Source organism: Podarcis liolepis, assembly GCF_965112155.1.
Source record: "Podarcis liolepis genome assembly, chromosome: 2".
Classification (NCBI taxonomy): domain Eukaryota; kingdom Metazoa; phylum Chordata; class Lepidosauria; order Squamata; family Lacertidae; genus Podarcis; species Podarcis liolepis.
In genome coordinates, this window is record NC_139555.1 from 119,462,903 (window position 1) to 119,488,023 (window position 25,121).

The window sequence follows — 25,121 nt, forward strand, 5'->3', positions numbered from 1 at the left end:
ACTCTGCTAATTGCTTTACGATCTACAGAGGCTCCCAGGGGAAGCGTGGCTGGTCGCCGAACAATAAAGCAATAAATCTACTGAAGGGTTCACAGAACAAAATCAAAGTATAACTATGAAACCACAAAATACATAATCAAAAAACAATGCCCCAAGAACCCCTCCCCCCCACTGCATAGCCAAGCAGTTTCCTCTCACTGCAATTCCAGCTACCCATGTTTATGGTGAGAAAAGGGTCCAACCTCATTGTCTTCAAAGTTCCCTTAGCTCACTTCTGATGCGGAGGAGATAGACAATTGACAGTAGACCTCTTTAAGTTTCTGATTCCCGATTCGTCACTAATAGCAATTGTGGAGTTGCCTATTGTTGCTTGAAATCATTCCTGTGCCAGGCTCTTCTATCCTGAGTTAGACCGCATATTACTCATAGCTGAATTTCCAAGCTGCTTAAGACGTTGTCAACTGAATTGCTAAAGTGCAAAATGAACTAAACTAAATTAGAAGAAAAGGGACATTAAACTAGCTACATGAAGGACATAGATGAAAGGTCATATGGAAATCTGCAGTGGTGTTACACACAGTTTGCGGAAGAGAAATCTTTTCAGCAAGCGAGTTTTGATGAGGATCAAAAGTACAAGACTAGGGGAAAACTTAGTACATGGAAGGACATGACTGAAACTTATTATTAGGTAGTCAGAAACAAGCTAAGCCAAACACCTGAGTTTGATCAATTATTATTATTAATAATAATAATTAAATTTCTATAGCGCCCATTGGCCATAGATGTCAGGGTGCTTCACAACATAAAAAGACAATGTAAAAAAGACAAAATACATAATAAAAAAGAACATAAACAAACCAATAATCCCTCCACCAGAAGACATTTTAAAGGGCATTGGATGTCAATCAGCCAAAGGCCTGGTTAAAAAGGAACGTTTCGCTTGGCACCTAAAGTTGTACAATGAAGGTGCCAGCCGAACCTCCCTGGAGAGCATTCCACAAATTGTGTCCTTGAGGAATTCCCCTGGAATCTTTGTGAATCCTCTAAGCCCCTCACCCTTGTCCACTCGGTTATGAGGTAGTGAGGGCGATCACCTTTAATCCCTTGAAAATAACATGGAACTGAAGAAGGAGGTTGGAAAGAATGATGCTCTTCCCCACTTCCTCTTACAGCTTCGAAATATAAAATACCCAGTTGTTTTTAGGGGCCTAAAATGTTGGTAGACCCTGGCTAAGGAATGAAGACTGTAAAAGTGGGACAATAGAGATGCATAAAATCATGGAGAAAGCGAAAATGAATAGGTTTTTCCTGAAAAATTATTACTCAAAGAGGCATCCACGGAAGAATCCACTTGGAGAATTTAGATAGAAAATAGGAAGCAGTTTTTTGGATACTGTAGCCCAGTGGAGAAATTCACTGACACAGGAAAGAGTGAAGAAGTGTGCATGCACGGGACACAGGTGGCACTGTGGGTTATACCACAGAGCCTAGGAGTTGCCGATCAGAAGGTTGGCAGTTCGAATCCCGGTGACGGGGTAAGCTCCCATTGCTCGGTCCCTGCTCCTGCCAACCTAGCAGTTCGAAAGCACGTCAAAGTGCAAGTAGATAAATAGGTACCGCTCCGGCGGGAGGGTAAACGGCGTTTCCATGCACTGCTCTGGTTCGCCAGAAGCGGCTTAGTCATGCTGGCCACATGACCCGTAAGCTGTACGCCGGCTCCCTCGGCCAATAAAGCGAGATGAGCAAACATTCATGCACACAAAAGCTCATACCAATAACAATTTAGTTGTTCTCTAAGGTGCTACTGGAAGGAATTTTTTTATTTTGTTTCAGCTGCTAACAGAGACACTTTTAAAAGACACATGACTTCCAGGATCAGAGGCTGCATATCTCTGAATGTCAGTTGCTGGGATCAACTCTATTGGCATCAGCTTGGGTGGATCCCAGAAATGTCTGATTGGCCACTGGGTGCAACAAGATACTGCACTGGATTAAGCTTTGAACTGAACCAGCAGCAGGACTCTTCTAATGCTCTTGTCAGCAGGAAAGTTCAGGCCAAACTCTCACTCACCACGTGACCCATGTCAAACTTTGGAGCAGCAATTTGTTTCCTCCCAAACATGTTTATCTCCAACTCTGCTCCTGCCCCTCAGGCCACACAGAGACTTCAGGTTGTTGCAGAGATGAACTTCCTTCCCCTTATAATTATCAACATCATAGTGATTTATTCTGCCTTTTTCCTGAGGGAAAAGTTGATGCACAGAAGATCACCTGTGTCAGAGACAGACTGAGTCATGATTGAGAGTAAGGGGGTGGGATACATCTGTGTGAGGTTTAATGGCTCTGAAGCTATCGCTGAGCACTACCCATATTGGATAAATAAGAGTTTTGGGGTTTTTTCTGATGTAGCTGGCTATGGGGGAGAAAGGAACACTCACAAGAGAGGTGTAGCAGTCAGTCAGAATGAGATCCCAGATGCTGATGCTGCTCATTTTGCTTGAATCCTGCAGAAACCTGAAGGCAAAATGCCCCTTGAATCCGATCCGGGAAGGAATCAAAGCACAGAATTATTTCCAGACTGGCGACTTCCTCATTGGCGGGATAATATCTCCAAATATGCTTGGTCGGCAGCTTCCATACATCTTTTCGCAGCCCCCATTGACCAGGTTTAAGAATGAGTAAGTAATTATATGCAGAAGGACGTCACGTTTTTCTACTGCACCTCAATGGCTCCTGGTTACTAGGAAAATAGTCTCCATTTTAGGGGTGAGGATTTCATGGTCTTCCAGATGTTGCAGGACTACAGCTCCCACCACCCCTGATCACTGGCCATGCTGAAGGGAACTTGAGTTTCACACCAGCTAGTGGGTTGCATATTCCCAGACATGCTCTATTTTTACCTGCTGTGCTGCTGTGTTGCTTGTTGAAGAACACAAGTGTATAAATGAGCCTGATCATGATTTATTTTCATTAAATGGTGAATGGTTTGACACTTTTTAATTGTTTGATTTCATACAGTTTGTCAAATAGGTTGTACTGGCATATCTTGTCCTTCTTCTTCACCATCCAAGAGATCAACCGGGATCCCAGGCTCTTACCCAACATCACATTGGGCTACAGCCTCTATGAGAATTATTACAATCCAAGGATCACTTCTGATGCCATGCTAGACCTGCTTGCAGGTGGGGAAAGCAATATTCCAAACTATCGCTGTGGAAAATGGAATAATATCTTGGCTGTTCTTGAAGGAGCCAATTCCATCATCTCCAAAGTGATTTCAGTCACATCAGGCATGTACAAAATCCCACAGGTATGAAGGGTGGGGCATGGAGGGACACAAAAGAGGTTCGGCAGGAAAATAAATTCTCATTATTGTCAGCAAAAAGAGACATCAAAGAGGGAGAAAATCCTGAGCTATGTTAAGCTAGATAGCTCAGTTGGTTGGAGTGTGGTGCTGCCAACGTCAAGGTTGTAGGACAAGATGAACCTCAGGGTCACTTCCAACTCTACAATTCTATTGTTTTTCAGCACAGAGATTTTGCTAGTTTTGCAACTGCCCAAAGTTTCAAAGTAAAATTATCAGCCCCAGGCAGCAAAATAAATTAAACTAGCAAAATATTTGTTAGGTATTAAATATTTCAGGCTAATCCTGTACTTTGCTCTGAAAATGAAACACTATACTTTTTCTTCCCCACTCCAGATCAGTTATGGCTTTGTATCTGTGGTTGTTGATGAAAACACTGAAGTCCCTTTTGTCTACCGTACGATCCCCAATGAAGATGTTCAGTACACAGGGATTGTAAAGATTCTCCAGCATTTCGGATGGACGTGGATCAGCCTTTTTGCTCCAGACAGTGAGAATGGAGAAAGGTTCTTGAGTGCCATGACATCTCTGATGGCCAGCAATGGAATTTGTGTTGCCTTTTCAGTAAGAATACCTGAAAACAATAAACCTGAGAGGTTCACACTAAGTGAATTAATTGCCCTAGGGAGACAGACCAATGTATTCATTTACTATGTAAACATTCATACGGCACTGGGTTTCATCATGAAACTACAACAAGAACTGGAGAAACAAATTCGGCCAAAAGTATGGCTCACAACAGCTTTTCAAGACCTTGACATGAATTTATTCTTACTTCCCAAGTCCTTGAAGTATATCCATGGTTCATTCTCAATGGTAATGAAGACCAAACTAAGGAGCAAACGTGACTGCTGTAAATCAGAGTCCTATCTTCTTAATCTTTTTCAGCAAAAAGCATCTAGTTGTTCATACACAAAGCACGTCCGCACTGTGAGAGGTTGGACAAGATGCAGAGATGTGGAGAATCCGGAGGTGCCGTCTGAAGAGGAGCTGCAGAGTGTTCTGTCTCAAGACAGCCACAGAACATATTTCAGTGTCCATATCATGGCACAAGCTTTAAATGTTGCCTGTTCATCTAGATCAAAGCAGATGTTGATGGCGGGTGGAGGAGACCAGTTGACATGTCAAAGGCTACAGCCATGGCAGGTATTTCCTTTCCCTTTCTAGAAATCAAAGTTCTTTCCACCAACTCTACAATAATCATGCTCACTGATTTAGACACGAATGCAACAGTGAGGAAAAGGTTTTTGTTTTATTTATTTAGATTTAGATTCTCTTTTTAGGTTCCTGCTGGATGGATGGATATATATGTATAATGTGTACTTCATAAAATATCAAGGTGGTCTACTGCAATAAAAAACAAAGCCAAAACAAGCCAAAACAAGTAAAAACAGACATCCTTCCACCTGGAGGGTGTCTGTTTAGTCTTGCCAGTAGGAGAAGTTGTGGCACAACAGGGGTTTTGAGATCCAAGGAAGCAGAGATGAGGCATCTAAAATGCTTTCTAAGTTTGGGTGTTTAGTCCTCCGTAAATTCCAATGAGGCCAGGTATGCCAGGACTTTGGAGCTCAAAGGGGAAGGGATGAGATGTCCAAAATGATTTGAAATGATTTGAAATGCTGGTGTTTCCCCTGTCATTCCAGCTTCACCCTTTCTTAAGAGAAACCCGGTTGTTGAACACTTCCATGGGCGGACTGTATTTGGCTGAGAATGGGGAGCTGCCAATCATGTTTGATATTGAGAACTGGGTGGTGCTTCCCAATGACTCTAGTGTTAGAGTGAAAATTGGGAGTATAGAGAGAGAGGCATCCACTGACTTCAAGCTCACCATTAACCCAGAAGCTATTGTGTGGCCCAAGTGGTTCAACCAGGTAAGAGCCCCTTTATTCCACATGATACACATGAAGATCTAGTAATCTGTTGAATATTTCTAAGAGGAATTCAAGTATAATCTTTGGGAAGTTTGGCTGATGCTTTCATTATAATTAATTAAGTAAATTATTAAATGTGTATAATACTCTTCATGTGCAGATACAGACACACACATGTATGTATGTATTTGTGTTTATTTGTTTGTTTGTATGTAATTTTTTCATTTATTGTGGGAGCCTTTTTTTGTGGAACCTGATTGAGCTGCACAATATGGTCCATGGTAAATCCAGCAACAGAAAAATTCCTGTGGTGCCCACCTTCCCTGGATGCCCTAAGCACGTACTTATTTTGCTTAATGGCTAATCCAGCCCGGCCCTGCGAGATCTCATGAGAACATCGCAGAGCCCACGCAAGAGCATCCTGGAGCCCAGTGAGCAAAAGAGAGAGCTTGGAAGTAAGGCCTGCTTGGCATGCCAGTTCCGGAAGGTCAGGGTGGTTGTGCAGGAGGGAGAAAGCATCCCTGTTTAGGGAAGTTCTTAATGATTGATGTTTTAATGTATTTCTAATCTATTGTTGGAAGCCGCCCAGAGTGGCTGGGGAAACCCAGCCAGATGGGTGGGGTATAAATAAATTGTTGTTGTTATTGTTATTATTTAAAAAGCAAACACAGCAGGGAGGCTTCGTTTCTACTTTAAGCATAGGAGCCAACTCCTAGGAGCTGTGGGGTATTTGGCCCCACAATAAAATATTTGAGGGGGCTGGGGCCCCATAAAGTTGATGGGCATCAATTATGTGTTGTGCGGCTTACCTGGGCCCCCACAATATTTTATTCAAGTTGGCACCCCTGACATCAAGGGTGCTTTCTTGTGGGGCTGGAGACCCTGCTGGGTTTTTTCCAGACTCCAGAGTGAGTTCCACATGCACAAATATTGCTCACACTTCCTTTTTAATATGGCATCTTTTCTTTATGGCTAGACTGTGCCTCACGCCAGGTGTACCAAAAGGTGTCGCCCAGGATATGCCAAGGTGGTTCAAGAAGACAAACCGGTTTGCTGCTTCGCTTGCGTTCCGTGTGCAGAAGGGGCCATATCTACACGGCAAGGTGGGTGACACCACAGGAGATGGAATTTGTTGGGAGAATATGAATAGGGCAATATATTGGTCAGAAATTTCTGTGAAAATTCTAAAGACATATTTGGATGCAGATCCTTTCTTGATTTCTTCATTTTTAACCCCCTTCCAGGAAGTAATTTGAAAGAAATGACTCGCAGGAAGCAATCTCTGGGATGCAAATTCGGTTCAGCCTGCCCTGCCCATATGGCACTGCTTTGGCTATTTTGTACCATGCCTTCTAGGATCACAGAACCAGAACCACCCACATAAAAGGAAAATAAAAATGTCTTCAAAATAAATGAGAAATAGTGAAAATAACAAATATTTATTTAAAATAGAGAAAGCATGATGCAAAATAGTAATAAAAATTAGGTGAACATTCCATTCCATTCCATTGTAGAACAATTAAAAAATATGCGATTTCAGCTGGAAGTTATTGGATATCCCAGACAAGGAGTTTGAGAACAGCTGTAGCAGCTTAGGAGTTATTATAAATAAATAAATCATAGGTTGTGTGTCCTTGCTTCTCAGTTTGATCCTTTTACATGGTTTGCATGTTTTGTGGTATTTTATTCATTTTGACTTGCTGATTTTTTATTTATACATTAGTAATTCTTTATTGTACATGATAAGTGTTAGCTGATATTAAATTTTACTGTTTACTATTCCTTAGTATTATTATTGAATATTCTTAAATTTTGCTTAATTTGACATGTTGTTTACTTTAAAGATATGCTTTTATTATGACTTTGTGTGTGTGTGCAACGTCTGTGATCTTTGCTAAAATAAAAAAATTCCTTCCAGTAGCACCTTAAAGACCAACTAAGTTAGTTCTTGGTATGAGCTTTCGTGTGCATGCACACTTCTTCAGATACACTGAAACAGAAGTTGCCAGATCCTTCTATATAGTGAGAAGGTGGGGAGGGGTGTTACTCAGAAGGGTGGTGGGAATGGGAGATAGGCAGATAGCTGGGAGAGCCTGTTGACGACTCTTAACGACTGTAATAGGTCTTACAGGAAAAGGCAAGGGGTGAGAAGGTGAGAAATGGTATAGTCATGTATAGTGAGATAAGAATCCAATGTCTTTGTTCAGCCCAGGTTTTTCCATTGTTTTAAGTTTCTCTTTCCAGTCTGTTTCTGAAATTCCTTTGTAGTAAAACAGCTACTTTGAGATCTTGTATAGAATGTCCTGGGAGATTGAAGTGTTCTCTTACTGGTTTCTCTGTTTTGTGATTCTTGATGTCAGATTTATGTCCGTTTATTCTTTGGCGTAAGGTTTGGCCTGTTTGTCCAATATAGAGAGCTGAAGGACACTGTTGGCATTTGATGGCATACACAATGTTAGACGATGAGCAATTAAATAGTCCTGAGATGGTATGTGTGATGTTGTTGGGGCCAGTAATGGTGTTGTCCGGGTGTATGTGGCAGCAAAGAAAGCTCATACCAAGAACTAACTTAGTTGGTCTTTAAGGTGCTACTGGAAGGAATTTTTTTATTTTGACTATGGCAGACCAACACGGCTACCTATCTACTACTGTGATCTTTGCTGTCTATTTTGTTGTTTCTTCAGCTTGTAACCCTCCTTTTGCATAGCAATATAGAAAGGCAGTATACAAATTAAAAGTGAAATGAAACATGGAAATAAAGCAGTGTTAGTGCCCGAAAGCTATCGCGTTATGAAATTCACATGCTCATTTTCTGATATCTCCCATGTGAGTGCATTTCTCAACATGTAATAGAATATATGTGTAAGCAAAGCCAAAGCCATTCTTTTTCTCCTCCTCAGATGCAGAGCGTTGCACCAAATGTCCAGAAGAACAATATCCAAACAAGGACCGAGATCACTGCATTCCGAGGATTATCTCCTTCCTATCATATAAACAATATTTGGGGATTCTCCTGACGTCTTTGGCTCTCTTCCTGTCCTTAACCACAGGCTTTGTTGTAGGGATCTTTATTAAATACAAGGAAACTCCCATAGTCAAAGCCAACAACAGGGACCTCTCCTACATCCTCCTTGTCTCCCTCCTGCTGTCCTTCTTGTCCTCCTTCCTCTTCATTGGCCGTCCCAGGAAAGTCACCTGCCTCCTTCGACAAACGGCCTTCAGCACCATCTTCTCAGTTGCTGTATCTTCTTTGCTGTCCAAAACCATCATGGTGGTGCTGGCCTTCCTGGCCACAAAGCCGGGGAACAGGGTGAGGGGATGGTTAGGGAAAAGTCTGGCCAACTCCATTGTCCTTTCATGCTCCAGTGTCCAAATGGTCATTTGCATCATTTGGCTGGGCATCTCTCCCCCATTCCCAGACTCTGACAAGCATTCCCAGGCTGGAGAGATCACCCTGCAATGCAATGAAGGGTCTGTTGCCATGTTTTATGCTGCCTTGGGTTACATGGGCTTCCTGGCTGCCATCTGCTTAACGGTGGCTTTCCTGGCCAGGAAGCTGCCCGGGGCCTTCAATGAAGCCAAGCTGATCACCTTCAGCATGCTGGTCTTCTGCAGCGTTTGGGTCTCCTTTGTGCCCACCTACCTGAGCACAAAGGGGAAATACATGGTAGCTGTGCAGATCTTCTCTATCTTGGCTTCTAGTGCTGGGCTTCTGGGCTGCATCTTCATTCCCAAATGCTACATTATTGTGCTGAGACCGAATCTGAACACAAAGGAACACCTGGCCACAAAAACTAAAGTTGTTGTCTGATTCTTAACATATTTATAGCTGTATTCCACCACAGTAGTAATGAAACACACAGAATTGCCTTGGGAAGGAATGTATCTCCTTAGATAAAGTTTGTTCTTCATTTTTCATTCATCTTGAATGATGAAAGGGAATCATTGAATCACATGCTTGGAGTGTTTCTGGACTTACAACTTTTAGGGATATCCCTACCTGTAGAGTTACACAGAGTGCAGCCTCCCTCTTCATACATAATTATCCTTCTCTACCATATCCAGTTTGTACTTTGACATGACCCACCTTCCTTTCTTCCTGAGTTCATAACCTAAGCCTAAATAATAACTTAGTGTAACTTGAAATTCTTCTAATATTAAAAACAGCAACTGAAAAATGGAATCTCATTTGAGTGTATTAATGCTTGAATGAACCTTCTTAAGGCCCTCGGAGCTGGACCTCAGTATCTGGTCTGGACGATGGGTGTGGAGACGCTCCTTTAGATATACAGGGCCAATGTCATTTAGGATTTTCAAGGTTGGCATCAACAAACGGATGTGGCAGCTGTCTGTTTGGTGGGAGTGAAAGGGGCACCACGATAGCTGGAGCCAGAGACAATGATTGGTGGGGTAGTCTCCATTCACCCCATGGAGCAGACCTCTCACTTATTTGCACTGAGCTTCTGGAGAAGGGCAGGATCCATCCTTTTTGCCTCCCTCTCTTATATAGCACCAGCACTCATAGACAACCAATGAATCGGAAGGTTGGGAGATTGTGAGCAAACAAAATATTGAATCATGCAGTGAATAGTTACTTCCCCCCAATGCCAGTCGCTGGTGACCAGTGCCTGGCAAGGCCCATTGCTTTCATGCCCTGCTTGTGAGCTTCTCAGCAATGTCTGATTGGCCACTGTGTTGCAGGACTAGATGGGAGTTTGGACTAAACCAGCAGGGCTGTTCTTAGCAAAGGTCAAGCCAAACTCATGCCCAAAATGCAAGTGACTCATGTTCAAGCCACATCTGTGATTTGGTGTAAACATATTTTTCCAGCTCTGTCCCTGCCCCTTGAACCATGTAGAGATCCTGGGAACTTTCTTCCCCTTTTGATTATAAAAATGATAGTGAATTATTATTCCCAAAGCTAAAGAGAGATCTCTGGCAATTGCCCAGACATCAGAAGCCAAGGAAGCATGAGGGTATACATATCACACTGTGCTGGAGGGCGTTGACTTCTTCTGATTAACTGGCTATGGGGGAGAAAGGAGAGGTCAAAATAGAGTTGTAGGAGGCCAAGCCAGAATGACCTCCCTGCTGGGGCTTCTGCTGCTACCTCTGCTTCTAATGCCCCATCAAGTCTTGATGCGCAGCGTAAATTAATAATGCAGAGTTTTAAAGAATAAAAGCTTTACTAAGTTAAAATAAACTTCTTCATAAACAACATGGTTCCAAACAGTTTGACTGAGATTACATACTGACTCTGCTCACAACCGAAGCAGACAGACTCTGATTTCTTACAGAGAGCACAAAAGAGAAACTGGCTACTTTGTCACATGTCAGAGTTACCCAACAGTTAGCAGTTAGGCCTGAATAACTTTAGCAGGCCCAAATGACTGTGCAGTCCCAGCACTTCCCAGCCTGCTTTGCTGCTTCTGCTCTCATGTGTCTTTGTCACATGACAAGTCTGTGGGAAGCTGAAAGCAAAGTGCTCCTTAAATTTGACGAGGGAAGAAAATGAAGTGCAGATTTACTCGCGGCCTTGAGACGTCCTCATTAGCGGAATCATATCTCCAACAAGCTTTGCTGAGCAACTTCCATATAACTTTTCCCAGCCCCCAGTAACCAAGCTTAAAGTGTAAATAATTAAATACATCATGGATATCATGCTTCTCCACCACTGCTTCAATGGTTCCCTTTAACAGGGAAATAGTTCTTATTTTGTAGCACCCTGCTTAGCTGGAATGAAATATTCAACGCAGCAATAGAGAAATTAAAATAATAATTTATTTGTCAGACAAATAAATGAGAGACACAATGGTATATGGATACCAAACTCTGCCCACTCCAGCCCTGATGGCCAGCCCTTATATTTCCTCAGCCCAGCCCCCTTGCTCCTCCTTTGGCTGCCTCTGTCCAATCAGCCTGGTTGAAATTCCTATTGGCTGTTTGCTAGAACCAATCATAAAAGATACACCCATTTCCTATTACCTTTCATGGGAGACAAAGAGCTATATTTCCTTCTATCCATAAATGGCAGACAAGTAGCCATATATCTTACATTTGCCTCGACCAGGCACCTTAATTATCAGATCATCTTTGTCCTATTGCCCTATTGCCCTATTCACTCCAGAACAGATGGCTAATGGTTTTAATTTTTATCTTAAAGAGAGATCTTGGGTTCACCTTCTCACACACCATCAATGAAATAAGAATCTAACATAAGAATCTAACATTTCTTACTTTCTAAATCCTTTGCATAATTACATTTAAGCCAATATATTTCATACATAACATAGATAGATTTTTAGAAGGAAAGGAACTTAGTAAAAAACAGTTTCCAAAAGCAACCCCTTAAATTTACACCCCCCCTTTCAAGCCAGCTGCTTTTTCTATTAGCTCTTGCCCTTTAACCTTAGGAAGATGTGGCTTGAGTCTGATGGGAGGCACATGGTATTATCTGTTAAACAATAAATTTCACTATTTACCAACTCTTAATTAGTGTTTTTTGCAGCTTGATTGTATTCTGTAATTTGTATGGTCAGTGTGACCTTTTGCTCCCAGCCTGTAATTTCCTTTTACAACCCTGAGGCACTGCTATAGATCAGAGGGGCCCTGTTTAGGAAGATAAAAATCTGCCAAAGTACTTAGCCAGCTGGTTTCTGCCTGGCATGAGAAATACAAACATTTACAAATATATTTTTTAAGCTCATTTTAAAATGCAGGCCTTGATCTGATGCCTCAATTTCAGGCATAGGGAGACCGTGGCCCTTCAGGTGCTGCTGGACTCCGGCTCCTATCATCCTGACCACTGTTTGTGGAGGCTGAGAGGAGTTTCCAAACTCTTTTCCTTTTGCTCCTTTTGGTCTTCAAATAAAAACATCTTGGAGGTCCCGGGCCACAGGGAGGTTAGGCTGGCCTCAACCAGAGCCAGGAATTTTTCGGCTGTGGCCCCGATCTGGTGGAACACCCTGTCCCAAGAGACTAGGGCCCTGCGGGACTTGACATCTTTCTGCAGGGCCTGCAAGACAGAGCTGTTCCACCAGGCGTTTGGCCAAGGCACAGTCTGACCCACTCCTTTGGTAATCCTCACAGAATTCTCGCCCAATGGTTGCCATTAATTTGATTTGAATTGATTTTTAAATGAATTGATTTTAGAATGCTGTGCTACTTTTATTGTTGTAAGCCTCTCTGAGCCTGGCTTCGGCTGGGGAGGGTGGGATATAAATAAAAATTATTATTATTATTATTATTATTATTATTATTATTATTATTATTATTATTATTATCATCATCCAAGTCTTTTAAAATTATATGCTTGAGGACATAGGCTGTTTTAGGATCGATATTTGTAAGCTACAGTGGGAGATTGGCCAAAAAGCAAAATAAAGATGCTATAAATAAGCTGAGGCCTTTGTACAGTTGTACAATTGTAGAGTTGAATGTCCCCACCCCTCTGAATCTTGAGTGGAAACACAGGTTGTTGTTGGGATTAAAAAACAATCTGGATCCCAGATAGCATTTTCCTGAGGGCTGCAGTAAACTCCACAAATATTAATCCCTTGAAAATGACATGGAACTGAAGAAGGTTGGAAAGAATTATGCTTTTCCCCACTTCCTCTTACAGCTTCGAAATATAAAATATCCAGTTGTTTTTAGGGGCTTAAAAAGGTTGGTAGACCCTGGTTAAGGAACGAAGACTGTAAAAGTGGAACGTAATAGAGATGCATAAAACCATGGAGAAAGCGAAAAAGGATAGGTTTTTCCTGAAACATTATTACTCAAAGAGGCATCCACGGAAGAATCCACTTGGAGAATCTAGATAGAAAATAGGAAGCAATTTTTTTCATACTGTAGCGCAATGGAGAAAGTGACTGACACAGGAAAGAGTGAAGAAGTGTGCATGCACGGGACACGGGTAGCGCTGTGGCTTAAACCACAGAGTCTAGGACTTGCCAATCAGAAGGTTGGCAGTTCGAATCCCCATGACGGAGTGAGCTCCTGTTGCTTGGTTCCTGCTCCTGCCAACCTAGCAGTTCGAAAGCACATCAAAATGCAAGTAGATAAATAGGTACCGCTCCGGCAGGAAGGTAAATGGCGTTTCCGTGCACTGCTCTGGTTGGCCAGAAGCGGCTTAGTCATGCTGGCTACATGACCCGGAAGCTGTACGCCGGCTCTCTCGGCCAATAAAGCGAGATGAGCGCCACAACCCCAGAGTCAGCCACGACTGGACCTAATAGTCAGGGGTCCCTTTACCTTTACCTATGCATGCACACAAAAGCTCATACCAATAGCAAACTTGGTGTGTAAGGTGCTACTGGAAGGATTTTTTTTATTTTGTTTCAGCTGCTAACTGAGACACTTTGAAAAGACACATGACTTCCAGGATCAGAGGCTGCATATCTCTGAATGTCAGTTGCTGGGATCAACTCTATTGCCATCAGCTTGGGTGGATCCCAGAAATGTCTGATTGGCCACTGGGTGCAACAAGATACTGCACTGGATTAAGCTTTGAACTGAATCAGCAGCAGGACTCTTCTAATGCTCTTGTCAGCAGCAAAGTTCAGGCCAAACTCTCACTCACCACGTGACCCATGTCAAACTTTGGAGCAGAAACTTTGTTTCCTCCAAAACATGTTTATCTCCAATTCTGCTCCTGCCCCTCAGGCCACACAGAAACTTCAGGTTGTTGCAGAGATGAACTTCCTTCGCCTTATAATTATCAACATCATAGTAATTTATTCTGCCTTGTTCCTGAGGGAAAAGTTGTTGGCCAGAAGATCACCTGTGTCAGAGACAGACTGAGTCATGATTAAGAGTAAGGGGGGTGGGATACATCTGTGTGAGGTTTAATGGCTCTGAAGCTATCGCTGAGCACTACCCATATTGGATAATTAAGAGTTTTGCGGTTTTTTCTGATGTAGCTGGCTATGGGGGAGAGAGGAACACTCACAAGAGAGGTGTAGCAGTCAGTCAGAATGAGATCCCAGATGCTGATGCTGCTCATTTTGCTTGAATCCTGTGGAAATCTGAAGGCAAAATGCCCCTTGAATCCAATCCGGGAAGGAATCAAAGCACAGAATTATTTCCAGACTGGCGACTTCCTCATTGGCGGGATAATAACTCCAAATATGTTTAATCTACAACTTCCATACATCTTTTCGCAGCCCCCATTAACCAGGTTTAAGGATGAGTAAGTAATTATATGCAGAAGGACGTCACGTTTTTCTCCTGCACCCCAATGGCTCCTGTTTACTAGGGAAATAGTCTCCATTTTAGGGGTGAGGACTCTGTGGTCTTCCAGATGTTGCAGAACTACAGCTCCCATAACCCCCGATCACTGGCTATGCTGGCAAGGGCTGAAGGGAACTTGAGTTTCGCAGCAGCTAGTGGGTTGCATGTTCCCAGACGTGCTCTGTTTTTACCTTCTGTGCTGCTGTGTTGCTTGTTGAAGAACACAAGTGTATAAATGAACCTGATCAGGCATCAAAATGATTCACTGAATGATCACACCTGTATTCATGAGATGAGTGGGACACTGGAGAAAATCCTACTTTGTGTTCCTGGTATGCAGGTGTATGGGAAAAAGCATTTTTAAGCATGTGGTTGTTCTTTACAGATCACATTAAGAAGCCAGCACAATTATTGCAACCCCCTATAACACATGTATCTCTATGGAGAGGACTAATTAACCAGTGAGCCTATTATGTATGTACCTTAAGGTTACTTCCAATAACATATACTCTAAGTGTTGTGTTTGCTGTTCTTGTTAAGTTTATAGTGTTACTGTTGAAAACCAAAACAAAACATATTTAAACAACCAAAACAGATGTCTTTTGTGCTGATATTTGGGAGGGCATTTGATTCCATCCCTTCCCTGTCTGAAATAACCTCCCAGAAGATATCAGCAGAATAAGTGTCTGCGACTGGCATTGCAATGTCATTGAACAGTTCCCACAGGGAGAAATATGAATGACAAGGAAACTATCCTCCTGGATGAAATGTTAGTTTAAGTAGACTGAAGGAAATATATCCTTCTGATTGTTTGTTTCACTGGAGGACTGGTTGGAACTGGCCTTTATTAAAGAACAGCCCAATCCTAATCATGCCTATTGAAATTAAGCCATACTAATCAAATAGAGCTTCTAAACAGACTTAGCTCTCCATTGCAGTTGGCTCTTTATGCAACTCCTTTGAAGCAGCCAATACTAGCCTTAGCAGCCATGTCCCCATATTTCTCACACATTCGGGGATTTCTCCTCTTGAGAAATCCTTATATTTTAATTCTTAAGTGGCAAATGGATTTTCATCTTGTAAGAAGGATATGTCTCTTCTCACCCTTCAAACAAACATACAGACCAGAGTCCCCATGTTGCAACAAGTGAAAATCCAGACCAAAAAGATTTATTGGCAAAGTTTCTGAGTTATTTTAAAGGAAATTCCAGTGATTTCCACCCACACACTGTTTCCAACTGCTGTCTTCCTGCTATGTGTGTATGGCAGCCCTAATGCAGACCATGATTTAGGGAATCAAATACTATTTATTTTCATTAAGTGGTGAATGGTTTGACACATTTTATTTGATTGATTTCTTACAGATTGTCATTTAGGTTCTACTGGCATATCTTGTCCTTCTTGTTCACCATCCAAGAGATCAACCAGGATCCCAGGCTCTTACCCAACATCACTCTGGGCTACAGCCTCTATGAGAACTATTACAATGCAAGGATCACTTCTGATGCCATGCTAGACCTGCTTGCAGGTGGGGAAAGCAATATTCCAAACTATCGCTGTGGAAAATGGAATAACATCTTGTCTGTTCTTGAAGGAGCCAATTCCATCATCTCCAAAGTGATTTCAACCACGTCAGGCCTGTACAAAATCCCACAGGTATGAAGGGTGGGGCATGGAGGGACACAAAAGGGGTTCAACAGCAGAATAAATTCACTGTATCGTCAGCAGAGTCAAATGAAAATCCTGAACTATGTTAAGCTAGATAGCTCAGTTGGTTAGAGTGTGGTGCTGCCAATGTCAAGGTTGCAGGCTTGATCCCCGTATGGGACAGCTGCATTGCAGGGGGGAAGACAACATGAACCTCAGGGTAGCTTCCAACTCTACAATTCTATGATTCTTCAACACAGAGACTTTGCTAGTTTTGAAACTGCCTAAAGTTTCAAAATCAGTCCTAGTCAGCACGATATTTGTGGGTTTTTTTAAATGATATTTATTAAAATTTCAGGGAAAAAATAATTACACAAAAACAAGAAGTAAAAATACAGGAAAAATACAGAATACAAAATACAAATTAAAAGAATAAAAGACACTTAAAAAGAAAAAAGAAAAATAGATCAAAAATAGATCAATCTTTCCATAGCTTACATTCATATCCTTAATAAAAAAATTCCTTCCAGTAGCACCTTAAAGACCAACTAAGTTAGTTCTTGGTATGAGCTTTCGTGTGCATGCACACTTCTTCAGATACACCAGATTCGCCAGAACAAAACACATTGGGGTTAAATACCACTACATACGCCAGATGATCCAGGATGGACTTGTGGAACTATCCTACTGCAGCACCCAAGAGATGACTGCTGACATCCTGACGAAACCCCTACCAAGAGAGAGTTTCCAGAATCTACGTGTCAAGCTGGGACTCTGGGTGGTTGAATAAAGTTGTTTATGTTTTGTATATGTTGTATTCCCTGAGAAGGGGTATGTGGGATGTAAACACAGGAGCAGTCAATGACAACATTCCTAGAGTGTACATGTTAGAATTCATATCCTTGTTTCCCTGACCTCCTCATACCTCCCTTTTTTGTATTCCATTTCAATTATTTAAGTCAGCAATTTCTTTCCCTCTTTGTTTTCTCATGATCCTTTAACTTAACATACTATAACTTTAAATTTACATCTCTTATCAATCCTTTTTTACACACACCTTTATGGCATTACTGCTTAAACCACCTAGCTTCATTCCAACATCATTCTAACATTCATTAATTTTGCAGTATTTCTGTAAATAGTCTTTAAATTTCTTCCAATCTTCTTCCACCGACTCTTCTCCCTGGTCTCGGAGTCGGCCAGTCATTTCCGCCAATTCCATGTAGTCCATCACCTTCATCTGCCATTCTTCCAGAGTGGGTAGGTCTTGTGTCTTCCAATACTTTGCAATAAGTATTCTTGCTGCTGTTGTGGCTAATCCTGTACTTTGCTCTGAAAATGAAACACTATATTTTTTCTTCCCCACCAGATTAGTTATGGCTTTGTACCTGGGGTTGTTGACGAGAACACCAAAGTTCCTTTTGTCTACCGTACGGTCCCCAATGGAGAAGTTCAGTACTTGGGGATTGTAAAGATGCTCCAGCACTTTGGATGGACGTGGATTGGCCTCTTTGCTCCAGAGAATGAGAATGGAGAAAAGTTCTTGAGTGCCTTGACATCTCTGATGGCCAGCAATGGAATTTGTGTTGCCTTTTCAGTAACAATACCAGAAAGGACTGAACCTGGGAGGTTCACACAAAGTGAATTAATTGCCCTACGGAGACAGACCAATGTATTCCTTTACTATGTAAACAGTCATACAGCACTGCGTATCCTCATGACACTAGAAGAAGTACTTTGGAAACAAGAACTTGGGTCAAAAGTATGGCTCACAACAGCTTTTCAAGATATTGACATGTATTTGCTTTACGGTCCCAAGAACTTGAAGTATATCCATGGTTCATTCTCCTTTGTAATGAAGACCAAAATAAGGAGCAAACGTGACTGTTGTAAATCAGAGTCCCATCTTTTTAATCTGTTTCGGCAAAAAGCATTTAGTTGTTCATACTCAAAGCATGTCCTCGCTGTGAGAGGTTGGACAAGATGCAGAGATGTGGAGAATCCGGAGGTGCCGTCTGAAGAGGAGCTGCAGACTGTTCTGTCTCAAGACAGCCACAGAACATACTTCAGTGTCCAAATCATGGCACATGCTTTAAATGTTGCCAGTTCATCCAGATCAAAGCAGATGTTGATGGCGGGTGGAGGAGACCAGGTGGCATGTCAAAGGCTACAGCCATGGCAGGTATTTCCTTTCCCTTTCTAGAAATCAAAGTTCTTTCTACCAACTCTGCAATAATCATTCACATTGATTTAGACACGAATGCAATATCAAGGTGGTCTACTGCAATAAAAAACCTAAGACCATATAATAAAAGTATAAGAAGTGAAAACAAATTAAAAGCAGACATCCCTCCACCTGGAGGGTGTCTGTTTAGTCTTGCCAGTAGGATAAGTTGTGGCACAACAGGGGTTTTGAGTTCCAAGGAAGCAGGGATGAGGCATCTAAAATGCTTTCTAAGTTTGGATGTTTAATCCTCCGTAAATTCCAACGAGGCCAGGTATGCCAGGAGTTAGGAGCTCAAAGGAACAAGGGATGAGATGTCCAAAATGCTTTGAAATGCTGGTGTTTTCCCTGTCGTTCCAGCTTCACCCTTTCTTAAGAGAAACCCGGTTGTTGAACACTTCCATGGGCGGACTGTATTTGGGTGAGAATGGGGAGCTGCCAATCATGTTTGATATTGAGAATTGGGTGGTGCTTCCCAATGAGTCTTGTGTTAGAGTGAAAATTGGGAGTATAGAGAGAGAGGCATCCACTGACTTCAAGCTCACCATTAACCCAGAAGCTATTGTGTGGCCCAAGAGGTTCAACCAGGTAAGAGCCCCTTTATTCCACATGATACACATGAAGATCTAGTATTCTGTTGAATATTTCCAAGAGGAATTCAAGTATAATCTTTTGGAAGTTTGGCTGATGCTTTTGTTATAATTAATTAAGTAAATTATTAAACGTGTATAATGCTCTTCATGTGCAGATACACACAGAGATGTATGTACTTATGTTTGTATGTATGTAATTTTTTGATTTATTGTGGGAGCCTTTTTTGTGGAACCTGATTGAGCTGCACAATATGGTCCATGGTAAATCCAGCAACAGAAAAATTCCTGTGGTCCCCGCCTTACCTGGATGCCCTAAGCATGTACTTATTTTGCTTAATGGCTAATCCAGCCCAGCCCTGCGAGATCTCATGAGAACATTGCAGAGCCCACGCAAGAGCATCCTGGAGCGCAGTGAGCAATCCAGAGAGCTTGGGAGTAAGGCTGCTTGGCATGCCAGTTCCGGAAGGTCAGGGTGGTTGTGCAGGAGCCGTTCCAAGGGGCTCATTCGAGTACAGTGGAATTTTGGTTCTTTAACTTAATCCATTCCGGAAGTCTGCTCAACTCCCCAAACTGTTCGAAAACCAAGGAACAGCTTCCAATTGGCTGCGGGAGCTTCCTGCACTCATTTGAAAGCCACAATTCAAAGTGTTGGTGCTGACCTGTAAAGACCTAAACTGCCTCAGCCCAATATATTTGAAGGAGCGTCTCCAACCCCATTGTTCAGCCTGGATACTGATGTCCAGCTCCGAGGGCCTTCTGGTGGTTCCCTCCCTGCAAGAAGTGAGGTTACAGGGAACGCCCTCCCATCAGATGTCAAGGAAATAAACAACTTCCTAACTTTTATAAGACATCTGAAGGCAGTCAAGTTTAGGGAAGTTCTTAATGATTGATATTTTAATGTATTCCTAATCTTTTGTTGGAAGCCGCCCAGAGTGGCTGGGGAAACCCAGCCAGATGGGTGGGGTATAAATAAACTATTGTTATTGTTATTGTTTAAAAAGCAAACACAGGAGGGAGGTTTCCGTTCTACATCAACCATAGGAGCCAACTCCTAGGAAAGTTGATGGGCATTGATTATGTGTTGTGTGGCTTACCTGGGCACCCACAATATTTTATTCAAGTTGGCACCCCTGACATCAAGGGTGCTTGCTTGTATGACTGGAGACCCTGAAGGGTTCTTTCCAGACTCTCTGAGTGAGTTCCATATGCACAAGTATTGCTGACACTTCCCCTTTAATGTGCCATCTGTTCTTTATGGCTAGACTGTGCCTCACGCCAGGTGTACCAAAAGGTGTCGCCCAGGATATGCCAAGGTGGTTCAAGAAGACAAGCCGGTTTGCTGCTACGCTTGTGTTCCGTGTGGGGAAGGGACCATATCTACACAGGAAGGTGGGTGACGCCACAGGAGATGGAATTTGTTGGGAGAATATGAATAGGGCAACATATTGGCCAGAAACTTTCTGTGAAGATTCTAAAGACATATTTGGATGCAGATCCTTTATTGATTTCTTCATTTTTAACCCCCTCCCAGGAAGTAATTCAAAAGAAATTACTTGCAGGAAGCAATCTCTGGGATGCAAATTGGGTTCAGCCTGCCCTGCCAATAAGGCACAGCTTTGGTTACTTTATACCATTCCTTCTAGGATCAGAGAACCAGAACCACCCTCACAAAAGTGAATTTAAATTGTCTTTAAAATTAATGAGAAATACCGAAAATTTCAATTTATTTAAAAGAGAGAAAGCATGAGGCACAATAATCAAAATAATTAGGTGAACATTCCATTCCATTGCATTGTAGAACAATTACAAATTATTGGATTTAAGCAGGACGTTATTGGATATCCCAGGAAAGGAGTTTGAGAACAGCTGTAGCAGCTTGGAAGCAAAGAGTTCAAGGATATTAAAAATAAATAAATCATAAGTTGTGTGTCCTTGTTTCTCAGTTTGATACTTTTACATGGTTTGCATGTTTTGTGGTATTTTATTCATTTTGACTTGCTTTTTTTTATTGATTATACATTAGTAATTCTTTATTGTACATGGTAAGTGTTAGCTATTTATTATTTGCTGATATTAAATTTTACTGTTTACTATTCCTTAGTATTATTATTGAATATTATTGAATTTTGCTTAATTTGATATGTTGTTTATTTTAAAGTTATGCTTTTATTATGACTTTTTTGTGTGTATTACGTCTGTGATCTTTGCTGTCTATTTTGTTGTTTCTTCAGCTTGTAACCCTTCTTCTGCATAGCAATATAGAAAGGCAGTATACAAATTAAAAGCGAAATGAAATATGGAAATGAAGTAGTGTTACTGCCCGAAAACTATCGCATAAGGAAATGCACCAAAAAGATTGCCTTTCTTACAATACATTCTCATTTTCTGATATCTCCCATATGAGTGCATTTCTCGACATGTAATAGAATATGTCTGTAAGCAAAGCTAAAGCCATTCCTTTTCTCCTCCTCAGATACAGAGCGTTGCACCAAATGTCCAGAAGAACAATATCCAAACAAGGACCGAGATCACTGCATTCCGAGGATTATCACCTTCCTATCATATAAACAATATTTGGGGATTCTTCTGACTTCTTTGGCTCTCTTCCTGTCCTTAACCACAGGCTTTGTTGTAGGGATTTTCATTAAATACAAGGAAACTCCCATAGTCAAAGCCAACAACAGGGACCTCTCCTACATCCTCCTTGTCTCCCTCCTGCTGTCCTTCTTGTCCTCCTTCCTCTTCATTGGCCGTCCCAGGAAAGTCACCTGCCTCCTTCGACAAACGGCCTTCAGCACCATCTTCTCAGTTGCTGTATCTTCTTTGCTGTCCAAAACCATCATGGTGGTGCTGGCCTTCCTGGCCACAAAGCCGGGGAACAGGGTGAGGAGATGGTTAGGGAAAGGTCTGGCCAACTCCATTGTCCTTTCCTGCTCCAGTGTCCAAATGGTCATTTGCATCATTTGGCTGGGTATCTCTCCCCCATTCCCAGAGTCTGACATGCATTCCCAGCCCGGAGAGATCACCCTGCAATGCAATGAAGGGTCTGTTGCCATGTTTTATGCTGCCCTGGGTTACATGGGCTTCCTGGCCGCCATCTGCTTCACGGTGGCTTTCGTGGCCAGGAAGCTGCCTGGGGCCTTCAATGAAGCCAAGCTGATCACCTTCAGCATGCTGGTCTTCTGCAGCGTTTGGGTCTCCTTTGTGCCCACCTACCTGAGCACAAAGGGGAAATACATGGTAGCTGTGCAGATCTTCTCTATCTTGGCTTCCAGTGCTGGGCTTCTGGGCTGCATCTTCATTCCCAAATGCTACATTATTATGCTGAGGCCTGATCTGAACACAAAGGAACACCTGGCCACAAAAACTAAAGTTGTTGTCTGATTCTTTACTTATTTATAACTGTTTTCCTCCACAGAGTTGCCTTGGGAATGAATTTATCTCCTTAGATAAAGTTTGCTCTTCATTTTTCATTCATCTTGTTTTGTTTTGTTTTTAAATCATATTTATTGAAATTTCCAGAACTCAAAAAAGAAAAGACAAAAGAAAAAGAAAAAATAAACCTTTACAATTAAAGCCTTACTTTCATTAACATCTTTTCAGGACTCCCCCATCCCCCTCCCTATTTGTATTCCCCTTTCATTAATTTAGTTCCACAAGTTCTTACTCCCAATTTAAAACTTATTTTGTTTAACCCATTATTCAAATTAGTTGTATAACCACTTTCCCCTTACATTCCACCATCCCTCATCATTAAAAGAAAAAATTTTCCCCCAAGGTCCACCCCAATTTCCTTCCACGAATTCCCTTTTTTTAGTAAAGACGTCCAAACAAGATAAAAAATATTTAAAAAATCAAAAAATAGTTGTACACCCTTTGGATTCCAAATCTCCCCCCTCCCTTCCCCGGTTTCGATTCCCCATGTCCATCAGTCTATCTACTGTCAGCCTGGAGATCTCACGTCCATAGCCAATTCCCCCCCCCCCAGTTCCACCTTGCCGGTTTTTTGTTTTTTTTTTAATAATGTTTAACTTCAGACGCCCAGTCTTAAATAGGCCCCTGACAGGCCTTTGGTTTTCCTTGGTCTTTCACAATAACATGGCTCCTCCCTTGTTCTTTCCAAGTCGTCATCAGTCCTTTGTTCTTTTTTCTCACTTTCTCAGGTTTCTTTTCCTGTTCCGCTGCAAAAACATTCTAATTCAAAAATTTAATACTTCTACAGGGGTTGTTGTTAGTTCAGGAACAAAAATTTGCGTCCAGTCCCTTCCGTTCTTCAATAGATATTTCTATTGTCTCCTTTAATATAGACACCTCTGTAGACAAAATACTGTTTCGCTTTTGCAGCTTTCCCAGGAGATAACAAGTCCTGTGCGATTCCAAGAGTATTTTTCCACTTACGACCGTTCTTGTAATGTCCCGAAACCCCTCTAGGGGGATTATAGTAACTTTGTTTCCTCGAATCCAAAAGTCAAATTGTTATTCCTTATTTTCAACAATTTATATCCAAATTGTAACAAATCTTACCAGCAAAGTCCTCATAGCAAAGTTCTCTTTATATTCTCCAACTTTGACAGCTACTTTGACAGCTGTCAAAGTCTCTGTCTCTCTTCACCAGGCTCTCTCGCGGATCGCCCCGGTTCCCGGGGGGGTTGCACTTTCACTCTCACCATCCACTCTCCTCCTCCAGCACAGTTCTTATAATTTCGCATCGTGGAATTAATAATTTTTATCAATAAACAGAAGCAAGCTCCTTTTCCGACCTTAGTTGCCAAATCCTTGTTTTAAAATGTCTACAATAGGGGGGAGACTGACTTCCTTTTTGGATCTCCCCCGCTCGTGCCGAATCCGAATTTTTCCCCCCTCTCCTTTTAAGTCCGATTTCCAAATTACTCACGGGTTGTTGTTTATAGTCCAAATTTTCAATAGAAGAAGTCAGCGCTCTCTGACGAATGGCATGCGGCTTCGCTCGGCAGGGAAAGCAGAGGACTCATAGCACCACGCCACCCCCGTCCCCCGCTCCGTAGCCTTTAAAAAGGCTCCTTCGCGGGTCGGGGGCGCTAACGGTGCCCGCTGAGTCAAACATGTCCATGGGCTCCGTGCCCGTGGTTTTTGAGGGTCCCCGCATCGCTGGCGCGGTAGGACCCAACCCCTGCCGAGCAGGCTCCCTCCGGAGCTCGGAGGGAGTCCGCCATTCGGCGATGGCGCCAACCCGGAAGTTCATTTTTCATTCATCTTGAATGATGAAAGGGAATCATTGAATCACATGCCTGGAGAATGTCTGGACTTACAACTTTTAGGGATAACCCTACCTGTAGAGTTACACGGAGTGCAGCCTCCCTCTTCATAAATAATTATCTTTCTCTACCATATCCAGTGTGTACTTTGAAATGACTCACTTTCCTTTCTTCCTGAATTCATAACCGAAGCCTAAAATATAACTTACTGTAACTTCAAATTCTGCTTCTAATGAAGGAGGTGAGGACAGGTGACCCCACCTAGGCCTGAAATCTCCCCAGGCCTCAAGACTTCACCCCAGGCCTCAAAACCAAATTTCCCCTTTCTCTCTTCTAAAAATCCACAGCTTCAGCTTTTCTCTGCTCTTCTCTGCTTTCTCACAAGATGCTGCTGCATAGGCAAAACATTATTTTTATCAGCACGAGAGAGCTTCAAGAAGCTAATGAATAGACTCTATCAATGCCAAGAATAAGCAGGCCTGGGAACTGAGTCTTATCTCATCTAGTTGCAACGCATCTTGGACACACTGAAACGCAAGGCTCCTCAGCCCCCTTGGCTTCTCATCCCCCTTTCCTTGGAAGGTCGCCAAGAGTCCCAAGAGTCCCAAGACAAGTGCTTTCTGTTCATGCTCAGGGAAACTCATGAGGAAAGACTCCTGAGGAGGGGTAGAAGGGGGAGGGAACTGGAGGCGAATATATGCTTTGTGCAAATGACTGTGAACTTGTGCTAAGCTTGTGAGTTATCACGCTTGCTCCTTCTACCAGCCCGGATGGTAGTAATAAAGCTCTTTCTCTGGATCAACCCTTGAGTGTCTGCTTGACTCCCACTTCCCTGTCCCGGGCGCAATGCTCTTCCCACCCGAAGGCAAAGCCTGAAAAGGCTACACTAGTATTAAAAACAGCAACTGAAAATGGGAATCTCACTTGAGTGTATTAATGCTTGAGGGAACCTCCAGAAGG

The 25,121-nt window shown here is 42.3% G+C and overlaps 1 protein-coding gene across 1 annotated transcript; it reads left to right on the top strand.

The window, feature by feature from the left end:
• Nucleotides 1–14,207: 14,207 nt before the first annotated feature.
• Nucleotides 14,208–22,335, top strand: LOC310701164 (vomeronasal type-2 receptor 26-like; the record flags this gene model as incomplete). The annotated part of the gene is made up of 6 exons (XM_083491565.1): nt 14,208–14,422; nt 15,828–16,119; nt 17,480–18,292; nt 18,695–18,922; nt 20,190–20,316; nt 21,401–22,335. The coding sequence occupies 6 exons, from the start codon at nt 14,208–14,210 to the stop codon at nt 22,309–22,311; spliced, it is 2,586 nt and encodes an 861-aa protein (XP_083347691.1). The 3' UTR covers nt 22,312–22,335.
• Between the last annotated feature and the right edge of the window lie 2,786 nt (nt 22,336–25,121).